At 45.5% G+C, this 26871-nt stretch overlaps 1 protein-coding gene across 1 annotated transcript in view; it reads left to right on the top strand.

Moving 5' to 3' along the window:
* PTPRG (protein tyrosine phosphatase, receptor type G) overlaps positions 1–26871 on the top strand; it is a 349654-nt gene that overhangs the window by 142600 nt on the left and 180183 nt on the right. The window contains exons 3-4 of the mRNA XM_025199043.1: positions 454–633; positions 6329–6477. Coding sequence (XP_025054828.1) covers positions 454–633; positions 6329–6477 — 329 coding nt within the window. The remainder of the gene's footprint in view (positions 1–453; positions 634–6328; positions 6478–26871) is intronic.

The raw sequence follows: 26871 nt of genomic DNA, 5'->3' as shown, positions 1-26871 counted from the left end.
GCCGATGTAAAGAAATTAAAAAAAAATACAGGCAATTAATTAATTAAACAAGCTGTCACACAATCTAGAGTCAAGGGGTTATTTGTGTGTTAATTACCTAGTGCGTGCAGGTAAACCAGGCAGCCTCCTACAGCAAGTTGAATAGTCCTGTAGCACTGCGCTAACTCGTAACTCGGTCGAGAAGGGTTGGCGTATTGTTGATCATTTTATAGAGCAGCAATTTAAAATAACGCCATTCTTCCTCACAGCGAGAAGCGAAGTTCGAGTAGTATGTGAAGCTAATAGATTTCAGTCTTTTCATAGGTTTACATGTCTTAACCTTTTTCAAGTCCCGGAAATGCAGCAGCTGTATAGTTACTGTGGGAATTGAAATGCTTGATCTCCTTGCTTAAGATTAGTCTGTTGGCCATTGACTCATCAGGGCATTAAGTTGTTGGTCTTTCTTTTGAACAGGTACATATGGTCCTGAGCACTGGGTTACTTCAAGCGTGCATTGTGCAGGTAACCAGCAGTCTCCAATAGACATCGTGGACCACGAGGCAAAAGTTGGAGATGAGTATCAAGAATTACAGCTCGATGGCTTTGACAACGAGTCTTCTAACAAGACGTGGATGAAAAACACTGGGAAAACGGGTACGTTCTGCCCCGCTGGTCTCTGGAGGCCTGTTTGCACGCCATTAAAAACTCGAGCCATAAGGTGTACACCATCCTCCTCTCCCACACGCACCCGATTGCCCTATTTAGCTTTAACCTGAGACCTTCCCAGGTAAAGCAGCTGGGTGTTTCTCTTTGTATTCCTTGCAAAGCTAATGCTGCACATCAGTTATTAACAGTTTGCTGAGTTCCTCCTCAGTATAAAATCATTTTCTTGGCAACTAATTGTGCATCACAATAAAGGGTCGTGTGAGACTTTCAAGATGCATCCTTTAATTATTGGCTGTGAAAGGCTATAGTCTCCAGTGAAATATGTCCCAGTGCAGTGATGCCCTTCTGGATTGAAAAAAAAGGGGAAGATTTAGAAGGCTCTCAAGCAGAAAGGGCGGTAGCTGTGCAAAGTAGCGGTGGTTTTATTAATGCACCGTCGATATCATTACTATATTGAGCTCCGCACTGAAATTAACTCTCTTCGGGTCTATTTGTTCTTGCACTTTGATAAAAGAACCGTCTGAAAACATTGCTTATTTTTTACCAAAACAGTTCAGCAAAAGGTCAAGGCTGATTTATAAGCAAAATTGCATGCGTTTGATTACACTCTAATACAGAAATAGTAAAAAGTGGAAATCATAAGAAGAGCCTTTTCAATTGCCAGGTCAAGAACTTTCAGGTAATTGAATTAAATCTCTAATTATGTTTTATTTAGGGGATCTATTTTTATATCTTTATTAATATTCTGCTTCCGTCTCTGAGGTGCTTTGTACAACATTTCTCCCCTCACCGCAGCTCCTTCATGTACGCTGAGCACCGTGATGTGTACGTGGAGAATGCTTTTCTGGCCTACAATGGGCTTTGGATAGGGATCTAAGAGATCAGCCACAGATCTAGTACCTGCCTTAATGAATTAAAAATCCAGCACGTACATCTTGGGAAGTCCCAAAGAGAACAATAGATGACTCAGTTTTTGGAAGGTATCATTCTGGACTGTATGAAGCCTGGGGACCATTTTTAGTCCTGTTACAGACTTCCTGTGTGATCCCAACCAGGTCCCTTATAGTATGTCTGTACCATCTCCGAGCTGAATGCAGACCTACGCCCTCTTGCGCCTGCACAACCTGCAAACCAGCTCACAAAATAAGCTGCATGGATGGCTTAGGGCCTTAGGGCAGCCCTGAGGCACATGCGCTTTGTGTCAGGTCGCCAGCTGTACAATGGGAAGAATAGCATTGCCTCGACTGCTTGTGGTATGTGGATAAATCCGTTCAAAATTGCCAAGTGCTCAGATTCAAAGTAAATACGATCCTTCGATAGGCACGTTAGATCACTGTAAGAATTACTGTCTGTGTGAAGGAGACTGGCAAAAGCAGTGGGGGAAAAGTCCTGGTTAGCATGAGGCTGGATATGGAGCAGCTGTGCTGTGTTGACCCCATAGCTACAGCTGGTCATTTTGGTACCGTATATTCTGTTTGCATTTTTGATGGCTGCTCATGTTGGGTATAAAGCTATGCCTCATGGTGCCATTTTGAGCAAGAGAAGTCTTATCTTCTCACTTCAACTTGTCAATGCTACAGTCTCCTTGCAGCTTAAGTGATATGCCCAACACAATATGGAAAGTCTGTGGCAAATGGCAGAGAACGTGCATCTTCTGACACTCAGCTGTCTGCCTGCCTCCTAAATCACTGCTCTTCTGTAATTGAGCAAGGGGGGAAAATGGAGAAAATATAGTTTCCATCTTAAAAAAAACAAGGGCTGTTCTTCTGTCACGAGGGATATGGATCCTTTTCAGGATCAATGCTAGTGATGGCGTGTGTTTTCCTTGTTAGAATTGTTGGTATCTGTTTGAATACTCACTCAAAGAAGTGCTAGATGCTTCCCTTTGTAGAAAAGGAGTTCTTGAAGGCTACAAAAGTTTACGGCTTCCACAATCTGTGCAAGTTGCATGGAAGTGAGTGCAGTAATGGGTGTAACTAGTGACACCGAGGTTAGAAGCCAAACGCTACATTCCCTGCTGCGCAAGATCCTGATTGCGGCCTCGCTGCCCAGGGGTGTTAGGAGGCCACGGTCAACAGGAATGCACCGGGAGCTTTTCCAGGCGTCCTGAGGTTAGAAATGAAGGCCGTGCCTTCTCTCACATCTGCCGAGTGCTTTTGATACTGCTACTCTGTTCAAGGTGTTCATGGTCGGATGTGGATTTTTTCCCGACAGGTTCGTGCCTCTCTCAACGGCGGTAACTGTTTACCAGTTTTCTTTAGTAGCGTGGGTCTTTTTCCCCAAACTGCTTCTGCTCTGCTCTCTGTTTTAAGCTGTTATGCTGAGCTTGTGCACGAGCGGTCTGAGCACCTATAGCTGCTCCCCGGCCCTCCACTTTTTCCTGGATTTTGACCTTTTTGCAGGTATGAATTTTGAGTTGGACGTTGATAGAGTAGCAAACCACATCGGCTGTTCTGGCTTGTGGGCAGAACACGGGGGCAGGTTTTGTAGTAAATTACTCTGCTTTTTTGGCAGAAGAGTCTCCGGAGCAGATGGCCCCGTGAGACCTTTCTACTACAGACTGACAGACTCAATAAACTAAACGTCTATTTAAGCAATGATGACGGATGGGGAGGGCATTTCTTAGCAGTTAATAACTGGTTGGAGGAGATGCGGGTCCAAGGGAAAGCCAGGGGCCTTTAACCTAGACACTCATTAACTTCCAGGAAATCCCGGACTCGGATGTTGTTATTACTGATAAACTACTAATTTAAAATTGAGCGAGAGAGATAAATTAATTACTTTTTTTATGCACTGAAAAGTTAAAAGTTGAAATGAAGGTTGCTACCATGACTGTATTAGCTTTCCGGCACTACTGTGCTTTTCACAGGTAAAGACCATTTATGCTAGTGTGTCCCCGGAGCTCCCGGAGCGCTTTGTAAGAAAGACGTGCTGGGAAACCATCTTTTCGGACTCTCGACTCACAGAATAAGAGTAAACATCTCCCCTGCCAAGGCCGCCTAGCTAGCTGTGTATCCAAGATAGCTTTGTTGGTCGTTCTCTTGCTCCCTATATTCCTTCCTTCGGTCTCCTTGAACCTTGCGACTCCCACGTTCTCTTCCTGTGGCTGTTTGGTTGGGATTGCACCAAGCGATCTCCTGCTGTCCCAGTAAGAGAAGGGGTCTAATGGGTAGGGGTCAGCCCAGGGCTTTGCAAGCTTAATGCTCAATTGCTTTCTGCTCCAAAATCTAAGCATTGCCCTCAGCAGAACCGAGACACAACTGTTGCTGAGTTGATTCTCCCCCATGCTCTGTGGCTAAATCATCATGTATCCAGAGGTTGAACAGTGGAGTGCATGGGTATTACCGTGCTAGGTAATATTAGACATTTCATGGGGGCAAAAAACCCACCTGCTGGCAGTAGCAGAATGCAGCTGAGGCAGGAAGATGGCAGGAGTGTTTCATATGACACAGTGTAGTAGGAGATACTGTAAAATGAACAATTACGTGAACATTTCAGATTGTACATCCTCCTAATTATCCTTTTAATTATTCATCTAAAACAAGTAAAATGACCCCTGACAGAGCCATAAATGATTTAGGTCCTATCAAATATTTATAAGATGCGACTGAGTCCCCACGGTGCATTGCAACAGATGCACACAAATCTGTTTTCCCGTATTCATCATCTTGTGCCTTTTTTTACCTATGGAATTTATAACTGATCGAGCGCAGGCTGCAGCATGTAAAATACTACCAGACTCATTGAGAATTTTTTTAAGGAAAGGAGGAGGAAATGGTGCTTGGTAGCAAGCCAGATTGCGTGCAAAGAAGCTCCATTTGGCCAGCAGCAAACTCCCCTGCCGGTCGGTACAAGCGGTGCCCGAAAGCTGGATTTGCCCACCTCTGCCCCAGCAGGCCCCTGGCTCAGTGGAAGGAGGCTCAATTATACCTTTATGGCAAGGAGACAAGCGACAAATATCAGCCACATTGCTTAGTGCTGTTACTGTTAGTAAACGATAATGATAATATCCGCTTATGCCGTGCCTCTCATTGCTGAATGGAAAGCCAGTGTCACAACCCGGTGGGAAAACTTCCTGCCCCTGGGGCAGAGGGCTTGACCCAATGATTTTGCAAGGGCCCTTTCAGCCCTAATGTCTATGAAATCTGTGAAAACAGACTCTGACACAGGAGTGGATTGGTTGAACTGCAACGGTTGAACCGGGAGTCGAATTCAGTTCTCCCAAGCGCAGAGTTGTATCCAGCCTGCACGCGTGAAAGGTGCTCAGTCACAGGGACCCACCCAGGCTAGCAAGGGGGGCTTTACAGATGAGGGAGATGAGAATATGGAGAGGCCCAGTTGTTCTCACCTGCACGAAATGGGCAGGATTGGGTGAGGCCTTCCTGGCAAGTGTGCCCGAGCGGTTTCTGTTTATCCCTGTTCTGCGACACGGTGGTGTTTCGTGAGCCGGTGGACTCCACCGGTTTGTGCATTACCCAGCAGGAGCGTGTGACGTTGCGAGGAGCTCTTCTTGAATGAAGAGGGATAAACTTCATGCCAAGTGTCCTTCGCTGCTGCTACACGCACTCCCGGGTTTAACTCTGCACCCTAGTGCGGCTACGTGCAGCTAAGGAGAGTACACTGCCTGGCTGGGGAGGGGAACCGTGAACAAGGTGGCTCAAATGCCAAGCCTGAAAGGGAGTCCTCCTACCCCAGGCTAGCAAAGCCCCTAAACTGCCGTCTCCTCCAGCTGGCCCGGGGTAGAGCCCCTTCTGAAACGAGCTGGATCTCGCCAGGGGACAGTGGCTCCCTCCCCACCAGCCTGGACCGCAGGACACAGCTAGCTGCGAATGCATCTGCCGCCTGTGCAATCCGTGGGGAAAAATTAGGACTTTCCCTTGCTCCTCTTTCTCTGGAAGGTGTCACCTACTGCAGAGCTGTACTTAGTGACCTTGACCCCGCGTGGGGCTTGGGGGAATAGGTGGGAGGGAGCTCTTTTGTATAAGAGCCTTGCTTCCCTTCCAGTCTGAGCATTTTGCTAGTCCCGAGTGCAGCCAGGACTAGCAAGAGCCTTCCCGTGGCCCTTCCACGCGTGGTGCAGACCTCCCCAGGGCTGGTTAGGCAGGCACAGAGCTGGCTGATGTGGGGCGGTGGGCACTGTTGTGTGTGCCCCAGGGCCTGTGCAACTCAGCGACTTCAGCCTCAAATGTGGGAAGGTGTGCTGGCTTCTTGGCAGGTGCAAAATATATTGGGAATATAAAATAAAACTGTACACGTGTTGGCATTAGCAGATTCAGCAGAAATTAATGTTAGATTCACAAAGGCAGATTCAGCGTATTCACCCGTCTCACAGATGCTGATGGGAGTTGCCTAAAGGTTGAATAAAGGTAATAGTTTAGCCATTGCTTGGCAAGTGAATGCATGGAAACTCGTCCTTGGCTGGCCTTTTTTACAACATTATCCTGTTGTTTCCATGGGATCTGATCTCCCGCGAATGCACAGGCATTGCTCATATTTGTGCTGTTCTTCTAATGAGACCGTAGTACCAGGAAAATAAACTACTCCCCCCATTCAGATGAATGTAATGTACTATATTAATACAATAAAATAACCTAACCGGATCAACAAGTCCCTCAGTAACTGTGAACGCAGTGGCACAAATGCACTAAGCCTCTCCTTCTCCCTTTCTTTCTTGTGTGTGCAGTCGCTATCCTCCTGAAGGATGATTATTTCGTCAGTGGTGCCGGACTGCCAGGCAGATTCAAAGCAGAAAAAGTGGAGTTTCACTGGGGTCAGAGCAATGGATCAGCCGGCTCGGAGCACAGCATCAATGGCAAGAGATTCCCTGTCGAGGTAAGTGGAAGAGAAGTGCGTTCCTGGTCTTGCAAAAAAATAACGTGCTGCGGTAGTTTGTGAGGGATCTGAAACACCAGTGTCTTTCCTATGGGTAATCTATTGCTTTTGTGACCTCTTGGTAGTCTGACTACCATTGCTTGTGCTGTCAAGATGTCGTCCCCTCCTCCTCCTGATCCCTGCTTAAAACTCCCCTTGCCATGAGGTCTACAGCTAATTTCTGACAGCAGTTAGGCAGGCGTGCTGCGGAGACTATTGCCTGTCTTCCATGTTCTCCCTTGGTTTTCTTACACTCCTCATCTCTGTCGTAGTCGCCCGTTTCCTCCTGTCTCGTTCTTTAATGGTGAGCTTGTGTGGGAGGAGCAGACTTGCTATTGTGCCAAGCACCGTGGCTCATGATTGCGGCTCATGAGCACTACCACAGCACTCAGTATTGTTGTGCCTATGCCTTTTCTTTTCCTTGCCATGAAATTTTGCTGATAGTTCTCAGCTTACATAGTAGGGTTTGCATTGCAGATGAATAGCACAAAAGGGAGCTTTTGCTGTGAATCCTGTCCCTATGCTAGGCACTCGGGTAGAGAGGAAAGGCGGTCTTGGGAGCCTCTGGGTGCCGTTCTCAGGCTCCACCACAGTTTATCGTGTACAACTTTGGGCAAGTCGCTTAGGGGAGATTTCCAAAAGTCTGAAGGGAGGCAGGGACTGAATTACCATTCACACCTCTACAGATCTCCCTTCCTGGCTCCGTTTCTCATCTGTTGAATAATAGCTTTTCTGTCCTCCCAGTGTATGAGTTGGTTGCAAGGCCTTGAGGCAAGGATACTCTCTAACCGTGTGTTTAGGCAGCACCTTGCACAATCCGGGCCTTGATGTCTCGGGGACATCTACCCTGATAACAAGGCATTAGTTTTTGTGTTGACCCTTCTTTTACAGTTGGCAGTCCTGGGATGAGCACAGGTGGGTTTTGTTTTATTTATTTATTTATTTATTAATGGTCAAAGGAATATGAGTAACATATCTAGAGCCAGCCTACTTCTCTTTTCATCGCTGTCTTAGGATGTAGAGGCAGTGGACACTGAAAGGACTTGCTGTCAGGGACTGTATTTCCACTTCAGAAGCCCTTTCCTATCATGGGGGGGAAGAGCCCAACCGAGTACCTCTGGTTCAGAATTTAGGCCACTGCTTCTTTTCTGAATATTACGGTGTTTCTGCTCTTTCCAAATAGCTTTCATTTTCAAATAGTTAGCTTAGCCCCTGTCATTCCTAGCCCCCCTCTTTTTTTCATCATAACCACATGGGTGTCTGAACACGGATGTCCTGATGCTAGTAGATTCACTCCTGTCCTTGCTTCCTTCCTTGCTTGCTTCCCAGAGACTAATTATAAAAGCTTGGTCTCTCTTTTTGGGATGCAGATTCCTTTAGCAAGTGCACTCTGCACACTTGGACCGCTTCATTGAAACTCCTGCCAAAGAAGCCACATTGATTTTTCAGGGGTGCTGTGGTTGCTCAGACACTTCCAAGTTTGGGTCCTTGCAGCTCAGACCCGCATACACATACTCACACCGTAGTTCCTTGCACAAGGGGAGCAGGCCCCTCCGAGATGTAACGGCGTATGTATTTGCAGGATGGAGCCTTTAATTTGTAACACTAATTGCAGTTCAGCCTGTAAGTGCCTGCTGTAAGCTTAATTGACTGATGCTGGGAGCTCTGTGCCAGAAACATCGTGCTGCATTCGAGAGGTGGCATTTCTAGGAAAGCTATAAAAAGAAAAGAAAATAGCCCAGAACACAACAATGATGGCCCCACTGAGCTGAGCCCAGGGGCACGGGTCAGGCATTTGTGGAGTACTCAGGTGCACTTTGTATTCCAGGTTTGGCACAACGCTAATGTCAAAGCGTATGAAAGCAAATGTTCTCCGAACCTAATTGGGAAACCAGATGTGGACTGTACGAAGTCCATTAGTTTCAAAGCGCACCCCCTGGGAATGCAGAGAAATCTGTTTCATTGCTCTGCAAACACGGAGTTTAGACGTGTATTCCTCTGCAAAACAAAATACTTGCTGCTAGTCTTTTTGCTGAAGAGGATGCACTGCTTGCAGGAACTAATTAGAAATGTCAGATAGAATACAGAGCCTTATTGTTTGACCATGTTGTTTGTTTTTTATTATTACAACTAATGTGTCAGATGGTAAGGCTGTCTATGTTAATTGGTTTCCTTCATTGAAGCCCATCTGGATCATATTTTTTTTGTGATTTATATGTTAAATTAGTGGATAAGATATATGAGAATGTCCTTTCACTTCATACTTTAAAAGCAAATCAGATCAAAGGCCCTTTATCTTCCCATACTTTTATTTATACATAGCATAATTGTCATGCCTTTTCAAAACACAGCACACACGACAATGTTTTAAATGGTTAGCATCACAATGCAAGCTCAGCAGCTCATCTATCTATTCGATGCTCTTTGCTGATGTTACAGCAATCCTTATCCAGGCACTGTGAGCTTGACTGTATCTGAAGTCACTATCCTTCTTGAGTGGCGGCTGTCCACTGGACCTCGAGCCTCTGCCGACGGCCGTGTGCTAATACCAGGACACTAATATTGGCTGGCACCGTGTCACCTTGACTCTGTCTGCTTCCTCTCCACGTATTAGTGCCCGTGGCTGAGCTGGGTTATTAAGTAGTGCTGTGATGCTGAGGATTAAATCAGTACGATGAGAGTGGCACTAATTCTGGCGAGGAGCACGCGGGCTCCGTACCTGCGTGCAGATTCTCCACTCGCGCACACACCTTTCCCCCAAAGTTGTTCATGTTGCATTCCCCCATTGTAATGAGTGGCTGACTCCCATTTTGTGCTGTTGTCATTCTGTTTGGTTTTGAATTCTTTTTTTTTTTCCTTTCTAGCGTCACAGTAGACTGAGTCTGCGCCCAAAAGCTGGAAGGCATTTAAACTATGAAGTGATAAAAATTAAAAAAGGAAAAGAAAAAAGCTTCCCCCAGGCCAGTGTAGGACCCAGGTTCTCCTCATTAGAGCCAAGAGTAATAACAACAGCAGTTTCATCCCTAGCGCCACGGCATTACTTAATAGACCTGTCTAGGAAGAGGTTTGAACACGGGAGGCAGGCGCGGGGTGGAAGCACACCGTTATAGCAGCTCGTAGGCAGCTAACGGCATTCAGCACCTCTGTTGCAGCACCACTGTGATTTTAAGTTGATTCCTATTCATTTTTATGCAAAATGCTGATTATTTCTGTGAAGAGCAGAAATCAGAAGAGTGATTTTAATCATGACTGTGTTAATTTGATGTGAGCTTCGGCTGTTTATGAGCTTTCTTTTTAATGGCTCTAATTGTCAGTTATAATGTGAACACCATTATACAGTAATATACAGTAATTTATTTAGTAAATGAGAATTTTATTCCAAGGACCGTACTGCTGCATGCCATGGAGACCTAATCCCTTTAAACTTACATGAGCAAACTCGTACTGTCTGGGCCAAATTTGTAACTGGGACTTCAGCTTGGCTTCTAAGATTGCAGCTGCAATTCTGTGCACATCGGCTCCTAGGTTTGCATTTTAGGAGATCTGTTGCTGAGCAGCACAGAGCTCAAGGGGTGATGGAAGAGCTAGTCTCCCTCCGTGTGGATGAGCCTGATTCTCTGGAAAAATATTCCACCCTGTGTCAACTGACCCGTTTCCCTAAAGGACCCTCGCAAACAATCATTTGCACAAGCAGTTCTTGCTCCTCGTGAAATCCAGCACCTAGGATGTTCTTCTGGATCTCAGATGATCCTTTGTGTCACCGCTCAGCTCTCACAAGCAGTTCCCGTTGCCAATTGTACCGAGCGAGACCAACACTGTAGATGCCCAGATCTGTAGAGGGTTGCTTCTTGGCGAACATGATCCCTTTACCTTGGTGCAGCACTTTGTGCTACCATATATCATGCACCAATACATTGGGAAGCATTATGTTCCTAATAAAAAAAACAAAAAGAAAGCATGGAATTTTTTTTTTTTTATGGCAAATGAATTAAATCCATCATCCATGTCTCTTTTTACCAGTAATATTAATGCCTTCTGCCATACCTGAGGTCATTTATCAACAGTGATTCTGAAGTCTTGGAACCTCTCGATGAAATGAGGGGAAGAGATGTGTCTTTTCGTACTTAAAATTGAGTCCTGGTTCATGCTCTGATTTCTGACTGTCATGTCTACTGCTAATATTGGGTCCATAATGGTTTTGGGTGAACTTGTCAAGGCTTTCTGGACTTATCCAAAGAAAAGCATATTATGAAATATTTTCTAGAGACCGGTGGAGGAGCTCCCAGGCTACTTTACCATGCTACAGCTGCCTTGGTCGTTGAGCAGTTGTAATTTTGCTAAGGTTTTCTTTGCAGTGGGCTGTCAGCAGATGTGCAGATTTCTAGGCGCAGGGAGCCAGCAGCAGTTTCATGTGCTCATATGTCACTTGGCAGTTGCTCTTCCAATTCTGTGTGTTCATCAGGCAGGATGTAGAAGTCAGTAAAATGACAGCAGGACCCCAAAAAAGGACTGTTGGGAATATATCACAGCAGGAGGCTTCAGCTGGGCAAGGGAATTCCTCTGTAGCGCTTTCTTGGACGATGATCTTGTAGTCGTGGGCCGGTGCTTAGTGCTCTTGTTGACGGAGGCCTTGGCTGTCTGTGTATTGGTCGTGCAAAGTCGTTCTCGGGGACTTTCACCTGCCGGTTGCTGTCTCGCTCTGCATCTGCTTTGGCATTTCCAGCTTCATCTTTCAGGCGAGGAAGTGATGGCTCAAGTATTCCCAAGCCCCATCTCATTCTTTTGGCAAACAAGACATTTCAGGCAGGCTTTTTTTTGTTAGCTCGAACCTACACTTCCCCCACGGTGCCCCCCAGACCCAAGATGATGGAGAAAAGGTGGAACACCAGGAAGTGCCGGCGACGCGGCACCCTCCCAGCCTCTCTGCTTCTCCCCCTGAGTCCTCCCCTGTTTATAATGGTCTATTGGGCTTGTCATCACCAGGAATTCAGCGTGGCCTGATTTCAAGGCATAATATTGACTTTATTGAGCATGTGATTGTCTGGGTTTCCCTGGCATTCAGTGCCACTCCCATGATCGGTGTGAGCAGAGCCTTTTGCAGTCAATCATTTTTTCTATTCTATAGTGGAGCTGATGCACTTTCCCCTTTCGATCACTGTTTGTGCTTCCCTTATAGTGACAGGGGAATTGCTTGAGTCATTAATTAAAGCCTTTATTGCAATAAAGGTTCCAGTTTAGTGCAGAATGCTTCATGCTCTCATAGTGAAATATTTAATCTCCATCTGGCTGATCTTTTCTATGAATGTCCTGTGATAATTAAGAAGAAACATGAGAGGATGGCCTGAAATTAAAATGTGCTTGGTGGAGGTGTTAATGCAGCACGGGACTGCTCGTGCTGAGACCAGGACAAAATTTAGGGAAGTAAGAGTAGTCTGTTTTATGGTGTTATCCATTTGCTGCCTGCCAGACTCCAGCAATGCACAGTTGCTTACAGATGCATGCGGAGTTTCATTTCAAAGGAGCCATCCAGTGGCGTGATACAGATACAGCTCCTTCAGGGTTTGCTGGGAATGTCCTGCTTGCCTGTTAGGATTTTCCCTAGCTTATTGAAAAGGTCTGAGTCAGTAGCACTACACTGCAATTACAGTATGTTAATGATGGGCTAAGACTTGTACATTCCCTCTTAACATAAATCCCTGATTTTCTCCATGATTAATTGGAGTCTGGAAGACTGGCAAGGAGGAGAAGGATCAGGTGGAGGTGAAAGTAAGAGATAAGAGGCTGACAGCCAGCTCCTGTTGTAAAGGAGAGTTATTTTGAATAGGCAAAAAATCAATAGAGAGGTTGGAGAATTTGACAGAGTTATAAAAGCTGTTTTAATGGAAGGTGGCAGATTCAGTGGGACTCTTGCTTGATGCTCTGGAGTTAGAAAACTGGAATGGGAAAATCTTGCTTGCAGTGTTAGGGGGGACTTTGCTTGGTCCCTATGCTAGGCTGTGTGTATTAATAGTACAGCATCAGGGATAATTAAAAAAATTGCAGACTTTTTTGGTAGGTCCAGCAGCTTGCCGGCGTTCTCTGTCTTCATGTTCTGGAATAGCGACTCTAAAAGGAAATGCTGCATCTTCCCTGTTTTCTTCCCTACCTTAGTGCTAAGGACAAAGCCTGCACGTCAGGTCCTAAGAGGCAGGTCAGGAGGACGTCTCCGCTCTCTTTTGCTCTTTCTGGTAGGAATTCCACCGGCGAAGTCCAGAACGAGCAGCTGGTAACTTAAACCTCCACGTTTAAAATAAAAACGGCCAGGGTAGGGGAGGGAATTTTCCTAGAGAGAGACTGAAGCGCAGCTGTGCTGAGCTTGCCTTCCAGTTTCCCGGACGGGGCATTCCTGTGGCTTGTAGGAGTTGCCCAGTGCGGGCATGCGTTTGGCTGCGTGCCGTATGCGGGGCTTTTGCAGTGGTCATGTCACCGTTGGTCTTCATGGTCAGAGTTTATAGGTGCGGACCTTTAAAAGTGTTTGCATAGCCGGTACGTTGCAGTGAGGTCAGCTCGGATGTAAGGGTTAAAAACATCTGGAATTTAGTTATCACTTGGCATTGCTCCTTTCCAATAGATAGGTATGAGGTGGCAATTGAAATAGTCCAGCTGTGGTACTCTTTCCTCTTACAATGTAATGGCACTTGGTTATTGCTCTGAGAGGGCCACTAGCAATACCAGAGACCGATAGCTTTTGGCAGTTCAAGGAAAGCACAGCACCATTATATGAATAAACTGATGTATGCTTGTTATGTGAAAAGCTTAGCGTGGTGAATAGGTGTTTCTGGAGGCTTTGTCTGGTATTTCCCATGGAAACAACCCTATTAGGGCGTTCAACCAGGTAGATTTATATCCAAGGTTTGGGGATTTTTTTAATCACCACCAATTTTAACCATGATTTAAATCATGAGGCAAAAAACCTTGATTGAAGTAATTCATTTTAGTAGTCTTTTGCTTTTGTACTTTTCAGTTATCTTCCTAAACAAAAAAATCATTCTTTCTAGTTGGTATAACTTGATAATTTGCTAACTAGGAGGACCAACTTACAAGTAATCTGCAGACGTTATTTAAACAGTTGTATAGCTGAAGATACATTTTTTTTTTCAGATTCTTAATTTTTATGTTGTTTTTATGATGTTAGAAAATGTTGAAAGACACATTTCCTGCAATTTGTGTTGAGCTGAGTTTGGATGGAAATTGGAATTCAATTAAAATGCACAAAAACAGCTTCTTAAACTGTTTGTATTTGTTAAATAAAAATATGTTAAATGTGCTCGATACGTAAGGAAAAATAGGTTAATCAAAACATGTTTTTCATTTGAAACTCATTTACTAAACAAAGGAGGTATTAGGAAGCAAAAGGAAGTGAACTGAGCTAATTGTTTCTGATCATTATGTCCTTCCAGATCCTGGAAGTGGTTCATTTCATCCCCTCGCACCTACTTTCTGTTCATAGATTACACACAAAAACAAGTTTCTGCTTCTGAACTTCCATTTGGTTTCTTGGCTTTGAATGATATAGCCATTAAGCACAATAAATTGAATAAACTGAAATGAAGACAGTATTTTCTGTGTCCTGCAGAAGATGTGTCCACAGCTGCTTTGGCGTCGCAGCAATTCTAGGTTCAGGCGCTAAGCCAGTGGATTGACTTTCTGTAAAACTTAAACAGCAAACATGCCAGTATGTTGCCTGAATATCACTATTTTGATGTAACTTAAATTATTTTAGTACTAAGTTTAGTCCTTAGCATAGTACTAAGTACTACGTTTTAGTACATAGTACTTTAGGACTAAGTTTCGTCCTTAGGTTGCCATCATTTCAATTTTCATTTCATAGGGATCTTTTTTTGAAAGGAGGATTCATTCAATCACACATCCCATTTTTTATTAATTAATTGTTTTGCACCCTGGTTCAAAGGACTGCTTAGCCATTGTGTGATGGAGAGAAATTCTGATACTAAAGCCTCCAATCGTCTTCAAATACCTGAAGGATGATTATAAAGAGGATGGAAATAGATTATTCTCTGTGTCCATGGGGAACAGGACTAAGAACAGTGGCCTCAAGCTGCAGCAGAGGAAATTGAGGTTGGAGATTTCACTAGGAGGGTGAAAGCACTGGAACAGGCTACCTAGAGAGATTGTGAAATCTCCATCCCTGGAAAATTTCAAGAGTGGGTTAGACGGACGCTTGGCTGAGACGGTTTAGTCGAGGACGGTCCTGCCTTGAGGGGGGAAGAGCAGGCTGGCCTGGACTAGATGACCTCACGAGGTCCCTTCCCGCCCGACTTTCCTGTAATTTGATGAGCTGTTCTTTTTTGGCACCGTCAGTTTGGTTGCCCTAAAACAGATCATCCCAAGCCAGGATGTGGCATATTCATCCTCACGGAGCGAGTGAATGGCCTTTGGATGCATCACAAGCTATAGACAAACTAGCCAAGTATAAATAAAAAGTAATTTGGGGAGCATTGAGTCATCTGCAAGTGAAAATGTGTTCTCATTTACAAGCTGTGACCTTCTGGGGAGTCTGAGTGCAGCGTGTCAGTTCTGCTTACTTTCATGATATTGCTGCATCACGAAACGGCCGGATTCGGTCCTGGGTTGACGGGGCTGCCATGCGGGTAAAGTGGAAATGCCAAGCCACGTCCCTGCTTCCAAGGCCTTCAAGGATGCCTGGATCTTCAGAAGGGAAGAGAAAGAAATGGTGGTTTTGGAAGAATTTCAAATGATGAAAGAAGTGAACCACGAACTTGCCTGGAAACATACAGCATTCAGCTTTTAAAGAAAGCTCACGCAAGGGGAAAGTTGGGTCCTGCAATGTGCATGTCTTCTTGGTCCCAGGAATTTTCTAGCTCACTAAATGCACGAGGTAAGTCACTGGTCGTTTGGGATTTTTAGGAGCCGACCTTGGGATGAGGCAGGGGAATCCTTCTGCGCCATCCTCACATCCAGATTTATTGTTCCCGCAGTAGGTTTTCCTTTGCTGTGCAGCTTTGGGAGGCAGGACCAGAGCGGTCAGTGCCAGAAGACATGCATGCTCCTGTCTTCTGCTCCTTTCGCCTCACTTCTATAGCATTTTTCCTCGACTTTTTAGGCCTACCCAAATGCAGAGCATTGAGTGCCAAGATGACAGTGAAATCCTCCAGGAAGGAGAGAGAAGCTGGAGTCATCCCTGCTTAGTTTCCCTTCGCTCTTGCATCGCAGGGGGATGTAATATTTCCTGGCCTTCCTCTGGGCAGAGCTCTCCTGTGCTCAGGCAGGCACTGCCACCAGCTTCTGGGAAAACTAATGTTCTGGGGGCCGCCTGAGCGGCACGTCTAATCTTGTGGCAGCAAATACCAGGAGGTCCCATAAAATCCCATAAGAAAAAGAAATGTCATTATATCCCATTCAGAATAAAAGACTGCAGATAATAGCGGTTTATACAGAAGTCATTGGAAAGCTTTGCTTGAGAGGCCTCATTCTGTGTGAGAGGCAGAGATGTGTGCATTCGCTTGACGCATCACATTCACACAATGAAACTTCAAGTGAGTAAAAATATAAACCGTTATTTCCTTAGCATAAATGGAACTACCCATCCATGACTTCACAGTGGCGACTTCCTCCTCCCCCCGTTTCAACGTCTCCACGGTGCTCGGGAAAACGGATGTTAGAAGTGGTTGTTTCCAGCAAACTCCCACGCACGCTGCCTTCAACCTTTCTTCTGATGTAAATAATCTGCTGCAGCTCATTAACGTTAAAAGTTGCATGCCACTGCCTAGTCACCAGTGGCTTGAGTACCTCTGCAGCCAAAGCCATTGTTCATTTTTGCACCCTCTATAAACAGAAGCAAGATCAAGACCCAAGGGTTAAAAATGAGCATTCTTCATTTGACAGAGGTGTTTTATTTGTTGCGCATGATGAAAGGTGACCTTTTCCATTGGTATTTTTATATTAATGCCATTTGCAACGTTCTGGCTGTGCATTTTGGAGAGATCATGTGGCACATGTACTTTCAAATGCTGGTAGGCTCAGCTGCCACTGGCTGATTTTGAAATAATCATTAGAGCTATATAGGACACAGCTGCCCTGCAGTGAACTTGCGCTGCCATTTTCTCCGTCATAAATCGGCTTCCAGTATCATTTTCTAACCCAGTTACCTTTGGAGGTTCCTGCTACAAATACCGTGCGAGGTGCAACACCAGCGTATATCACCCTTCCTTTCCAGAGATTGAAAGCAGCATTTTCCCATTGCTCCTGATGTTGGTGCTGAGCAAACAGCTGTTTCCAAAAAAGGCTTTCATAGAAATATAAATTATTAGATATGCCTTGCAAAAAAATTCACTGAGTATTTTCACTTTTTAATTGAAGCGCCAGAGTTTTCCCTCTAGTTCTCAAAAAATGAAGAAGTTGAAAAGCTAAGCGAAGCAAAACCCAGAAATGATTTAGTTTGGAAGGTTGAGAACTGGAAGGTACTGAAGGAAATGGATTTTTTTTCTGCAGAAATATTTGTTTCCCCAAGAAAATTCAATGAAGCTTTCTCTCAGTTTTGACCTGCTGTGACAGAGAGAAAAAACCCAATTGTGGGTCTCTGGTGGGGTAGGTTATTGCATTGTTGGAAGAATTAATCCAGGAATGTAGTTCAGTGTGATCCAGTGAGAAAAGTGCTGCAAGAAGTGGGTTGGCTTTTGTGATTGTGGGAGAGCCATAATTTGGCTACAGTTAGATATCAGATCTACCTGTAGATTTGGAGGAGGAAGAGGGAGAAGCATAATTAACGAGGATGATTTTCAGACCTTAAAGACCTGGCATGTCTTTATTGCAGTGAACAGAGCCTCCTCGCCTGACAACCAGAGAGAGTCATCTGATTATAGCACTCAGAAATCAATACATCGATGCCTTATTCTTGTAATGGTCTTTAAAGACGGTTCCTAAGTTTATTTCTTTGCTTTTGTGAAATTCCAGGAATCCAGAATTTGAGACCGCACATTCATTAGTGTCACGCAAGTGAAACAGTTGCTGTGAAAATGCAGGTATCGGTTCTTTCCTCTCTTTCCTGCCTTTTAATGTATCCGTATCCATCTTCTAATTTGATGACGGACTCTCACAGAGTTAAATTTCTGAGTTGTTTCCCCTTGTGCTCTTTGCTCATAAAAAGAGGATACTTAAAAGATTTCAATCAGTGCCATAGGGAGGATAAATTTGACTCAGTGGTGCTTACGGTGGGCAGAAGTTGTGTTGAAGAGATGCTTTAAGCATTAAAGATCTCAAGATCCTAATGACACACATCTTGTGAAGGGAAGCAAAGCAGGCAGCCCATGTGTGCTAGTTATTCAGTGTGGTTCCATAAATTGAGATTTTGCCCAGGCGCCCAGCTTGCTAATCATGCTCTGGGGTTAAAGCTAGTCCTGTTTCTTTCTGTTAATATACCTTCCTCTTCCACATCATTCTCCTCATCACAGGGAATTATTTATGGAGGTCTGAGGCACACCCCACTCTGGAAATAGTGTTTGCATACCTGAAGCAATGGCTGGGCCATACATCTATAGATGCATAGCATTAGAGCCATGCTATCACTAGCTTGGACTACAGAGAATTGCGTTCCCCAGTATATAAAACCATAGAAATTGTAGTGGAAATACCATTTTTAATGAGCATAGCTGTGAACTCCAAGCACGGTGCAGTAGGCTGGCATGCTCTGCTCATCTCCCTTCTGTTTAACATACGGTGTATGCATCCTGTCTTCCTGCTCAGGCTTACAAAAGCCTATTTATCTTGTTAAAAAATTCAGCTTCAGGTGGAGGAGCGGAGAATAATTCCCCCCCCCCCCCCCCCCCACCTACTGCCCACAGCTTTCCGGCGGTACTGTGCTGAGACTTACTGAGTGGCAGGTATGATCCCTGTCACCTCCCGCGGGCTCACAAGCGGGTGGAAAGTTCAGCACTTCTTCCATCGTAGGTTTTGTTCAATTTAAACAGATTATAGAGTGAAAGATGGAACGGGAGATCAGAGCTGGCAGGAAGCTGTGATTTGAATAGGACCTTCAGTTCATTTGACACATGTAATGTTCTTATGACTGGAGATGGACCCCTGGTTTGTGATGAGAGGTATGGAGATTTCCTTCAGCAATGATAGCCACTTCCAGGAATCAGGGAAGCGATTTGGTAATCAGGGAAGCGATTTGCAAAAAGTCCGTATGACACACCTTCTGTAGTATTGAACTCACCCAGCAACAGCCTGTTTAAGATGTGGCAGTAGTTTATTGTATCCCCTGCTTCTTGTTGAAGGAATTTTCTGAGCGGTTCTGCACAGAGTAGATTCAAAATCGGAGAGACCAGATTCTCCTCTTGCTTCCCCTCACATGGGGAAAATGTCAAAGTTACGTGAACATAGCCAGCCTGTGCTTGTACAGTGCTAGCACTGCGAGACTGTAGACCCAGTTAGTGTTTCTGCACATTGCCTTAATACAAACAAATAAGACTAATTATAATAACCAGACCTATGGTGCTTGTTTTCCCTTAACGTACAAATTGGTGTACCGTTTCATCACTGTCATGCTGTATAAATTGAATGCACCGACTCTGTTGGCAGCCTATGATTCACTGGAAGCTGTTACTGACAAACTTGCTCTACTTTCCTGCTCCTTCGCCATCTATTTTTGTAGGCAACTGCTTTTCCTGTGATTCTTATTCAAAGAGGAGAATCTTTTGGCACTTCCCTTCTGCCTCTTTGGTGGCAAAGAAGATACAGTATTTACTTGAATATAAGATGAAGTTCCCCCTCCCCCCCCAATCAACATGGGGGGGAAAAAAACTCCTCGTCTTACATTCCCATACAAGGAAACCTCATTAAATACCCTGTTTGTCATTAAACTGCTGCCATACGCAGCATGTGCTCAGTAATGAAAACCAACTATGAAGCTGATTAAATGCAGGCAACACTGAGCATGACTATAAAACACATGGTCCATACTGGGCAAACATGCAGATGGGAACCTACCATAAGGATAAGTTAGTGCATCCCAACTGAATAAGATATATGGTAACACCCACTATTCTCATTCTCCCTCCGCACCAACTCCTTTACAAGTCATGGTGAGCCACACACTGCATAGATTTTGACTTTGTCTTCTCACAGGTGAGCTCTGTGTTTCTTTCCTATTTCCAGTTATTCCTGTTTCTTCACCAGCCATAAACGTCTAGCAAACATCACCAAACAGAGCCCCAAGCAGTTCACCCAGAATCCCTCTGTCACCCGTATCTCAGCCTGTCGCATATAAGTAAGGTGCCCCACCCTCCATGAGATGCAGCCGGGCCAGGTTGTTCTGCGCCACATATGCACATACATTTTGGAGGATCCCAGGGCTCATGACAAGAACACCCGGTTCCAGGCATGAGTGGGGGCTAATTAGCATGTGGCTTCTTTGGTGGGGCCATCTGTAGTACACACACATACTAAGTAGTGCTGAGCTGTGGGGTCACCACAGCTTGACACGCTGTTAACTCACCTAGAGAACTGCCCAGTCAACTACATAGTAAATCATGAGGCTTTTGGACTTGGACTAATATCATGCATACTTATACTATATATAACTAGGTACAAAAGTACTGCTTCAAAGTGTGTTCATGGCATGTCTGTGCTACAACTTGCAGCAGTTTGTAACTAAGTCTATGGGTACCCTATGCACAAATTAATACAGGCATGTTTATTTTAGGGTCAGCCTTTTCAGATTTCCCCCTCACTTCCATGTGCTCAGTGACATCAGGGTCTGACAGCAAGGGGTTAGGGGGCGGGGAGAGGCTGCAGAGGGCAAGGTGGCCACCTGACCCTTGAGCCTCAATTTTCCCTGCTGTAGCAGTGGGAAGGAGACAAATTCAAGGCAAACCTCCAATGGTTAGATTCTATACCTGGAAAATTATAACAAATTTTACATTTTCTGCATATAGAATGTAACTATTGGAGGTTTGCCTTGAATTTGTCACCCTCCCTATATATTACTGAATTTGTCCCCTCTAATATATTGCTCTTATATTTGAGTAATTGCAGTAGATTCTACCATGTGGAAGGTCCCCAGTGAGCAGAGAGCCAGCCCGATAGCTCTTGTACCTCCTTCCTCATTTTCCCATGTACAAGTGGTTGGAGAAAACTTTGGGGGCTGCCTCTATGCTCTGATAATCCCCAGCTGGTCTTCTAAGAAACCATTTCCAACTAGTACATACAGAGCAACCCCTGGGCTATTCTGATCCGCCTCTGGGGCTACGCAAAGTGAAATCCGTATCTAGTTCCCAGCAGCCCCCTTCCGTGTTGCCATAGTGGAAGCTGAGCACAGCACCAACCCCCAGTCACTTAATATCGCTGCAAACCAGTTGGGCAGCCTAATGTCCCACCTGCTCTCCCCTTGGGAAACGCCTGCCTGGCCAACAAGCCAGCACCCAGGAGTATTTGGCAGCAGGATTTCACTTGAGCCCTTTGTAAACCGAGAGGCCTGTTGTCACTTTTTGATCCAAATTGATTTTTTGGACTCGCAGATCTGAGGATTGCTTGTGTGTGTTCAGGATTTGCATCTGGTGCTGTGAGTTTTAGCAGTGACCCCGTGTGTTCGAAGAAGCTAAACCCGTCCTAATTCTGTCCCTCCGGGTGCATTCGTAAGCGTGTTGCCTGCCCTCTGTTCTTAAAAGACATAAATTGAGATTGTGTCCTTCATACTGCGATGCCCAAATGATTTCCTTTTCAACAAAGAGTACATTATAAAGGTTAAAAATGGTTTTTGCAATCCATGCATTTAAGTATACATTACTATCTGTTTTAAGGATGGATAATCAATATAATAAATGATACTTCCGTGTATTCCTAATAGATCACTGTGTAAATATCCATAATGGAATCGATCTTGCAGATGATGGCAGCCGTTAGCGCAGAAAGGGATTTGACAATTAATGTATTGGACATTTGCCTTTCATACTTACACATAAAATGATTATATATTGATTATTTTCAGTCCAGGTTAATGATGTTGAAGAAGTTTCTGTATCTCAATTTAAGGTACTTAAAATACTGATTCGGAGAGAAATATCATTGCTCTTTATAGGAGCCCTGGCTGATGTCTGAAAAATTATGACTTTTCTCTCCGTCCTGAGTGTCTTTTACATTAAGGTTGTTCTGGGTACCCAGGGAGCCCTGTTAAATTTAGTGTGAGCTTTGAGGGTATTCAAGGTGTGGGGGAGGTGGTCTTTGACTGCTCTATGTCTTTATAGATTAAAATGTTGCTGTTGTGAAATGCTTGGGGGCCCAGTCTTGTCTCCAAGCATGCGTGACTCTCATTAGTGCTAATGGCAGTGGTGCGTGTGCAGAAATGGGAAGATAATTTTCTTGCTGAGCATAATGCTTTTTCTTCCTTGCAAGGGTTTCCTCCAGCTGGCTGTGGAGGTCCATTGTTTCTGTTAGTGCATTCCCTGGTAAAGTTTGAGGATATTTCTATCTGACTGGAAATAGCATGACTGCTTTTGAAAATTGAGATTATGGCCTTGATCCTATTCCCCTCTGTTTGGCACCGGTGAGGCCATATCTGGAGTGCTGTGTCCAGTTGTGGGCCTCCCACTACAGAAAGGATGTGGACTAGTTGGAGAGGGTCCAGCGGAGGGCAATGAAAATGGTTGTGGGGCTGGGGGACAGGACTGGTGAGGAGAGGCTGAGGAAAATGGATTGATTGAGTGTGCAGAAGAGAAGACCGAGGGGGATTGAATAGCAGCCTTCACCTCCCTGCAGGGGGGTTGCAAAGAGGGTGGAGCTGGACTGCTCTCAGTGGGGCAGATGACAGGACAAGGAGCAATGGGCTCAACTTGCAGCAAGGGAGGTTTAGGTTAGATATTAGGAAAACATTTCTCACTAGGAGGGTAGTAAAGCACTGGGACAGGTTACTCAGAGAGGTGGTGCAGTCTGCATCCTTGGAGGTTTTTAAGATCCAGGTAGACAAAGCGTCGGCTGGGATGATGCAGTTGGGGCTGGTCCTACTTTGAGCAGGCGGTTGGACTCGAGGTGACCTCCGGAGGTCCCTCCAGTCCTCATTGTGACTCTAAGTGGTCTGCATGAGCACATCTCATCACCCCTCCAGTGCTCGTTGTCCGTGTTGGGGCTGCAGGCAGATACACAGGGGTCCGCCGGTGCATGGCAGACTTCGTGGACTCACGCCTCTGGGTGTTGGCCATTCCCAGCATCCACAGTGCCCATATTAACCTCGGTGTCTTCAGGGAACAGAAAGGCAGATGAAGCAAGGTGACATGAGCCTTTGCTGCTACAGTGAGGAGGTGCAGCATATTCTCATGGTGATGCTTTTGCCTTGCTTATTCACAGCATCACACTTCCTGCTGCACCCTGAAACTACCCCATTAACGATGGAATGGATGAGGAGACAGACCTGCATGTTGGTGCCCACTTGCATATTTTCAGGTGCATTAATTTAGCTTGATGATGCCATGATTGCGAGAGCGCATGGCGTTGGCCGCAGTTACAGCGAAGAGAGCGGTGTTGCGCTCCGGTGCCGGGCAGGTGAAGAGGGTTGTGTCGGTGTCAGGTTGAATGTGTTTTCTTTTGTGAGCGGCACTCGGGTCAGAACAAAGTGGTGATTATGTTTTCACTGCTACCCACTGTTTTATCTTTAACAAACTAATTACTGCCTAGAGCTTTCAAACACCAAGAGCATGAAAAAGCACCCTTTAAAGCCAAACGGTCTTGTAAAATTCTTGCCCGTTTATTTTAGGGAATTGTGCACATATTGTATTTTCCATCTGAAGACCACAGGGCATTTTGCAAATATTAATGAACTAATGGTTCGAGTTTCAGAAGTGACTTCAGAGCTCAAGTCTCATTTTCAAGGTGACTTTTCACCAAAGTTCAGATTTGTAGACGTATGTTTACTGCCCGACTCCCTGGTGCCTAGATGCATTGAAAAGCCTGGCCCTGAAATACCTGTGAAATTTGTTACAAGTCTGTTGAATTGGATCTGGGAGTGTGCGAGGCAGTAGAGTGGGCGCAGGCACGGAGGGAAGGAGATGCTTCTGCACTCCTTAAAACCCACTGCAATGCTTGGCTGAATCAGTGGAGAAGCCCCGTCTTCTACCTCTTGTTCCCATGTATGCAAGGGATGAAAAGGTTGACAGTCTCCGAGACAGGCTTGGGGGTGGGTGTGGAGAGGACAGCGAGGGCATAACGAGGGAGGAATGGAGAGGGGGACCGGGGACCTGAATGGGTTCTCACCCAGGAGCTCCACCGGCCCCCTGTGATTGTCAGCCCTCCTAAGAAACCCTGTTCTTACCTTTAGCCATTAGGATCATTTCCAGTCCTCGTTTGCTTTCATTCCTGCCCATGCTGCTTCTCCCAAAGCAAGGAATGACTGGAAGGGGGCAGGTGTGGCGAAGCAAGGCGAGGCGAGGAATGACCCAGGACACCCCAGTGGGTTTTAGGATGGAGTTGGACGGTGGGGGCGGCATGTGTGCGTTTGTGTAAGAGGAGGAAGCGGGGAGAAAAACCACTCCTGTAAGTGTATAATTGGAAACAGCTTCTTTTTTTTTAAGTAGTAAAAAGCAAGCCGGCTGAGGCTGCTTCCTCTCTCTTTTTTAAACACTCATGTTCCGAGTTCTGAAGAAAGGGGTTTCTAATTTATGGCCTGAAACCACCTTAACTATTGCAATACAAATAGCATCACTGTAGTGCAGTTTATTTCTAAAATGCCTCAGGTGAAAATATTGCAGTGCCATAATTAACTAATACCAAGGTCCTGCTACTAGTGCTTTGTGCTGCTTTCTCTAGCAGTCTGCAGCAAGTATACATTTTCCTGGCTGGAAAGACGGCGCTTCAGGATAGCCTGACATCACAGCCAGCTCTGGGGCCAGATTCTGCGCGAGGCCCGGCGCCCTCTGTTTCCCATGAAGTCTAGGTTGGCACATCACAGAAACTGGCCTGAGGAGGAGGATTCCCTTTTCTTTGTGTTTTAAAGGTTTTTCTTTTGTGTTTTTTGCCTTTGTAGGGGAGAATCGCCATGTGCGTTGCCTCCTAATCACTCTGTTTCCTGATACCTTAGGAATGCTGATCTGTCAAAATGATCTCTTACCGGTGGCATCAGCTTTACGTTGGAAAATATTGCAGTTCTCGCAATGATAAACTAATTACAGACTATACATTTTTAATGATTTACTCTCCTGTCATATTCCTAGCAAGAAGTGATCCTGATTCCAAACAAATCTCCCATGCATGACCGAACGCTCATCACGAAATGTATGGTTTTCATTAACTCCTGTTGTTAATACAGTCTTAGGACTGTTTAGGCAAAGCAAGGAGGGGATGGGGACCAGAAGTGTGCTGAAAGATTGCTGTAATAACGCTGCACTAAGCAGTTCAGATCGCGCGGCGCTCCTGGTGACTTCCCGCTGACACCTGTGACTGAGCACCCTTGCAAAGCAGCGTGGAAAGCTCTGGCCCCGTATGTCAGAAGTGCTTTTAGGGGGTGGCGCGGTAAAATAACACGTTCATTTTTTGTCTCATCCACAGTGGAAATCTAGGTCTATATCTACTAGCCCATCTGTGCTGATCTTTGCATTGAGTTTAGGGACTGTGATTAAACAAGACACGGGCCCAAACCAGGGTCTCCAGTCCCATCCCTTTCATATTCCTGGCAGGCACCCATCTTCAGCACCTACAATCACTGTTACATATGTTGGAGACACCCCTGCTCTGGTATAATCCTGCCCACCCACCTCCTTTCCACTCCTGTCTGCTTACGCACATTTGTGTATAATTTTTCAGTTTGTTGTTTCCTCGATGCGTCGACTTTCATACACCGTCACTGGGCCCCCAGTCACTTATTGGAGTCCTTGGGTGCAACCACAGCAGGACTGTTTTAAAATGATAGTATCCTTCACATTTTGGGAGGGGTTGGCTTTAAAACACTGGGTCTGGAGCAGCACCTCTGCTCAGCGCCAGAAAGGAAGCCCGTTGCTGGAAATCTGACAGGAAAGCTGGTCTTGTGAGACTTCCCCTCTTGGGGGAGAAATTGGGAAAGATAACCTTTGAGGCTGCAGTGTTGTTGCATCCAAACACCAACGCTAGCATCAATTTACCCTCAAAATGACTGTTGGTTGACGGTGATGGTAGCAGCTTCTGGGAACCCTGCCCAAGGCCTGAAGTCCTTTGGGCCACGTGCATTGAGCGCTTTGGCACGTGCTCGTTTTTCCTTAACTTGAAGTTCATGGCAGTGTAAAAGAAGCAGGAGTAGAAGAGGTTCAGTCAACCGCGGGCACGCGCACCAGCGTGAGCACACCGGTTCTAAAGCACACACGTGATGTGGCCGGTTGAGTGCCCGGCAGGTAGTGCAGGAGCGACTGGGCCATTCAGAAGTAAAGGGTGATGCTGTAGTACTGACCAGATCTTAAAACCCTTCCTGGTATCGTCCCCTTCCCACCTTGCTCAGACTCAGCTTGATCCAGGCACTGGCTTCTCTGAGGTGTGTGGGCTTGGCAGGATTTGGTTTGATCGGTAAACGTTGATAAACGTGATTTCACCGCACGCTCGCGGACCCACGGAAAAGATTTCCATTGTTAATCATAGAAACGTATAGCGAGGGGATGTAAGAAAAATGGTGGCTGATGGAGTGCACGTCTGCAGAGCCGTGCTGACTTGCAGTTTGGACTGCAACTCCCGGAAACCCCAGGGGACTGGGAACAGAGGAAGAGGAAGTGACAAAGCTGACGAGGGAGCTACGGGTGAGCGGAGCTGGGCCTGGTGGCAGCTCGATAAAAGTAATGTGAACAATCTCACTCTGTTACTGTTAAATTACCTTAGTCCATATGGCTCTTCCTAATACACTGCCACCTTGTGAACAACAGGCTTGCATTTTATTAATTCACGGGATGGATGAGAATATTAAGGATTCCCCAGTGCGCGAGCACCCCAAACTGCTCAGAGGCTCCAGGGCAGCTCTGCCGCTCAGCTGGTAGTAATCCTATACTAGTTACGTGTCATTAATAAATTGTTTACCCCCCACACCCCTATTTTTGGACAATCCTGAAAATTTAAATCGATTAAAATCCAAATCGCTTAAAAATAAACATTGATATTATCCATCAAAATTATTAAAAAGTAAAAATCTAATCCTGCCAAGCCTAGATAAGCGGGATGGACGGGCTGTAGTTTGGTCGGCATCAGAAGCCAGTGAAATCTGGAAATGAGGTCTGTTATATCGTTAGAGTTGGAGTCAGCAACACCCCCTGGTTTCTCCAGGGGCTCTGCAGAGATGTTAAATGGGCTGAAAAACTGGAGTCTTGTGAGCACTGTGCTGACAGAGGTCCCCGTGCC

This window comes from Alligator sinensis, unplaced genomic scaffold (genome assembly GCF_000455745.1).
Source record: "Alligator sinensis unplaced genomic scaffold, ASM45574v1 scaffold469_1, whole genome shotgun sequence".
Classification (NCBI taxonomy): Eukaryota; Metazoa; Chordata; order Crocodylia; family Alligatoridae; genus Alligator; species Alligator sinensis.
The sequence above is the reverse complement of the archived record's forward strand: the minus strand, read 5'-3'. Positions and strand labels throughout refer to the sequence as shown.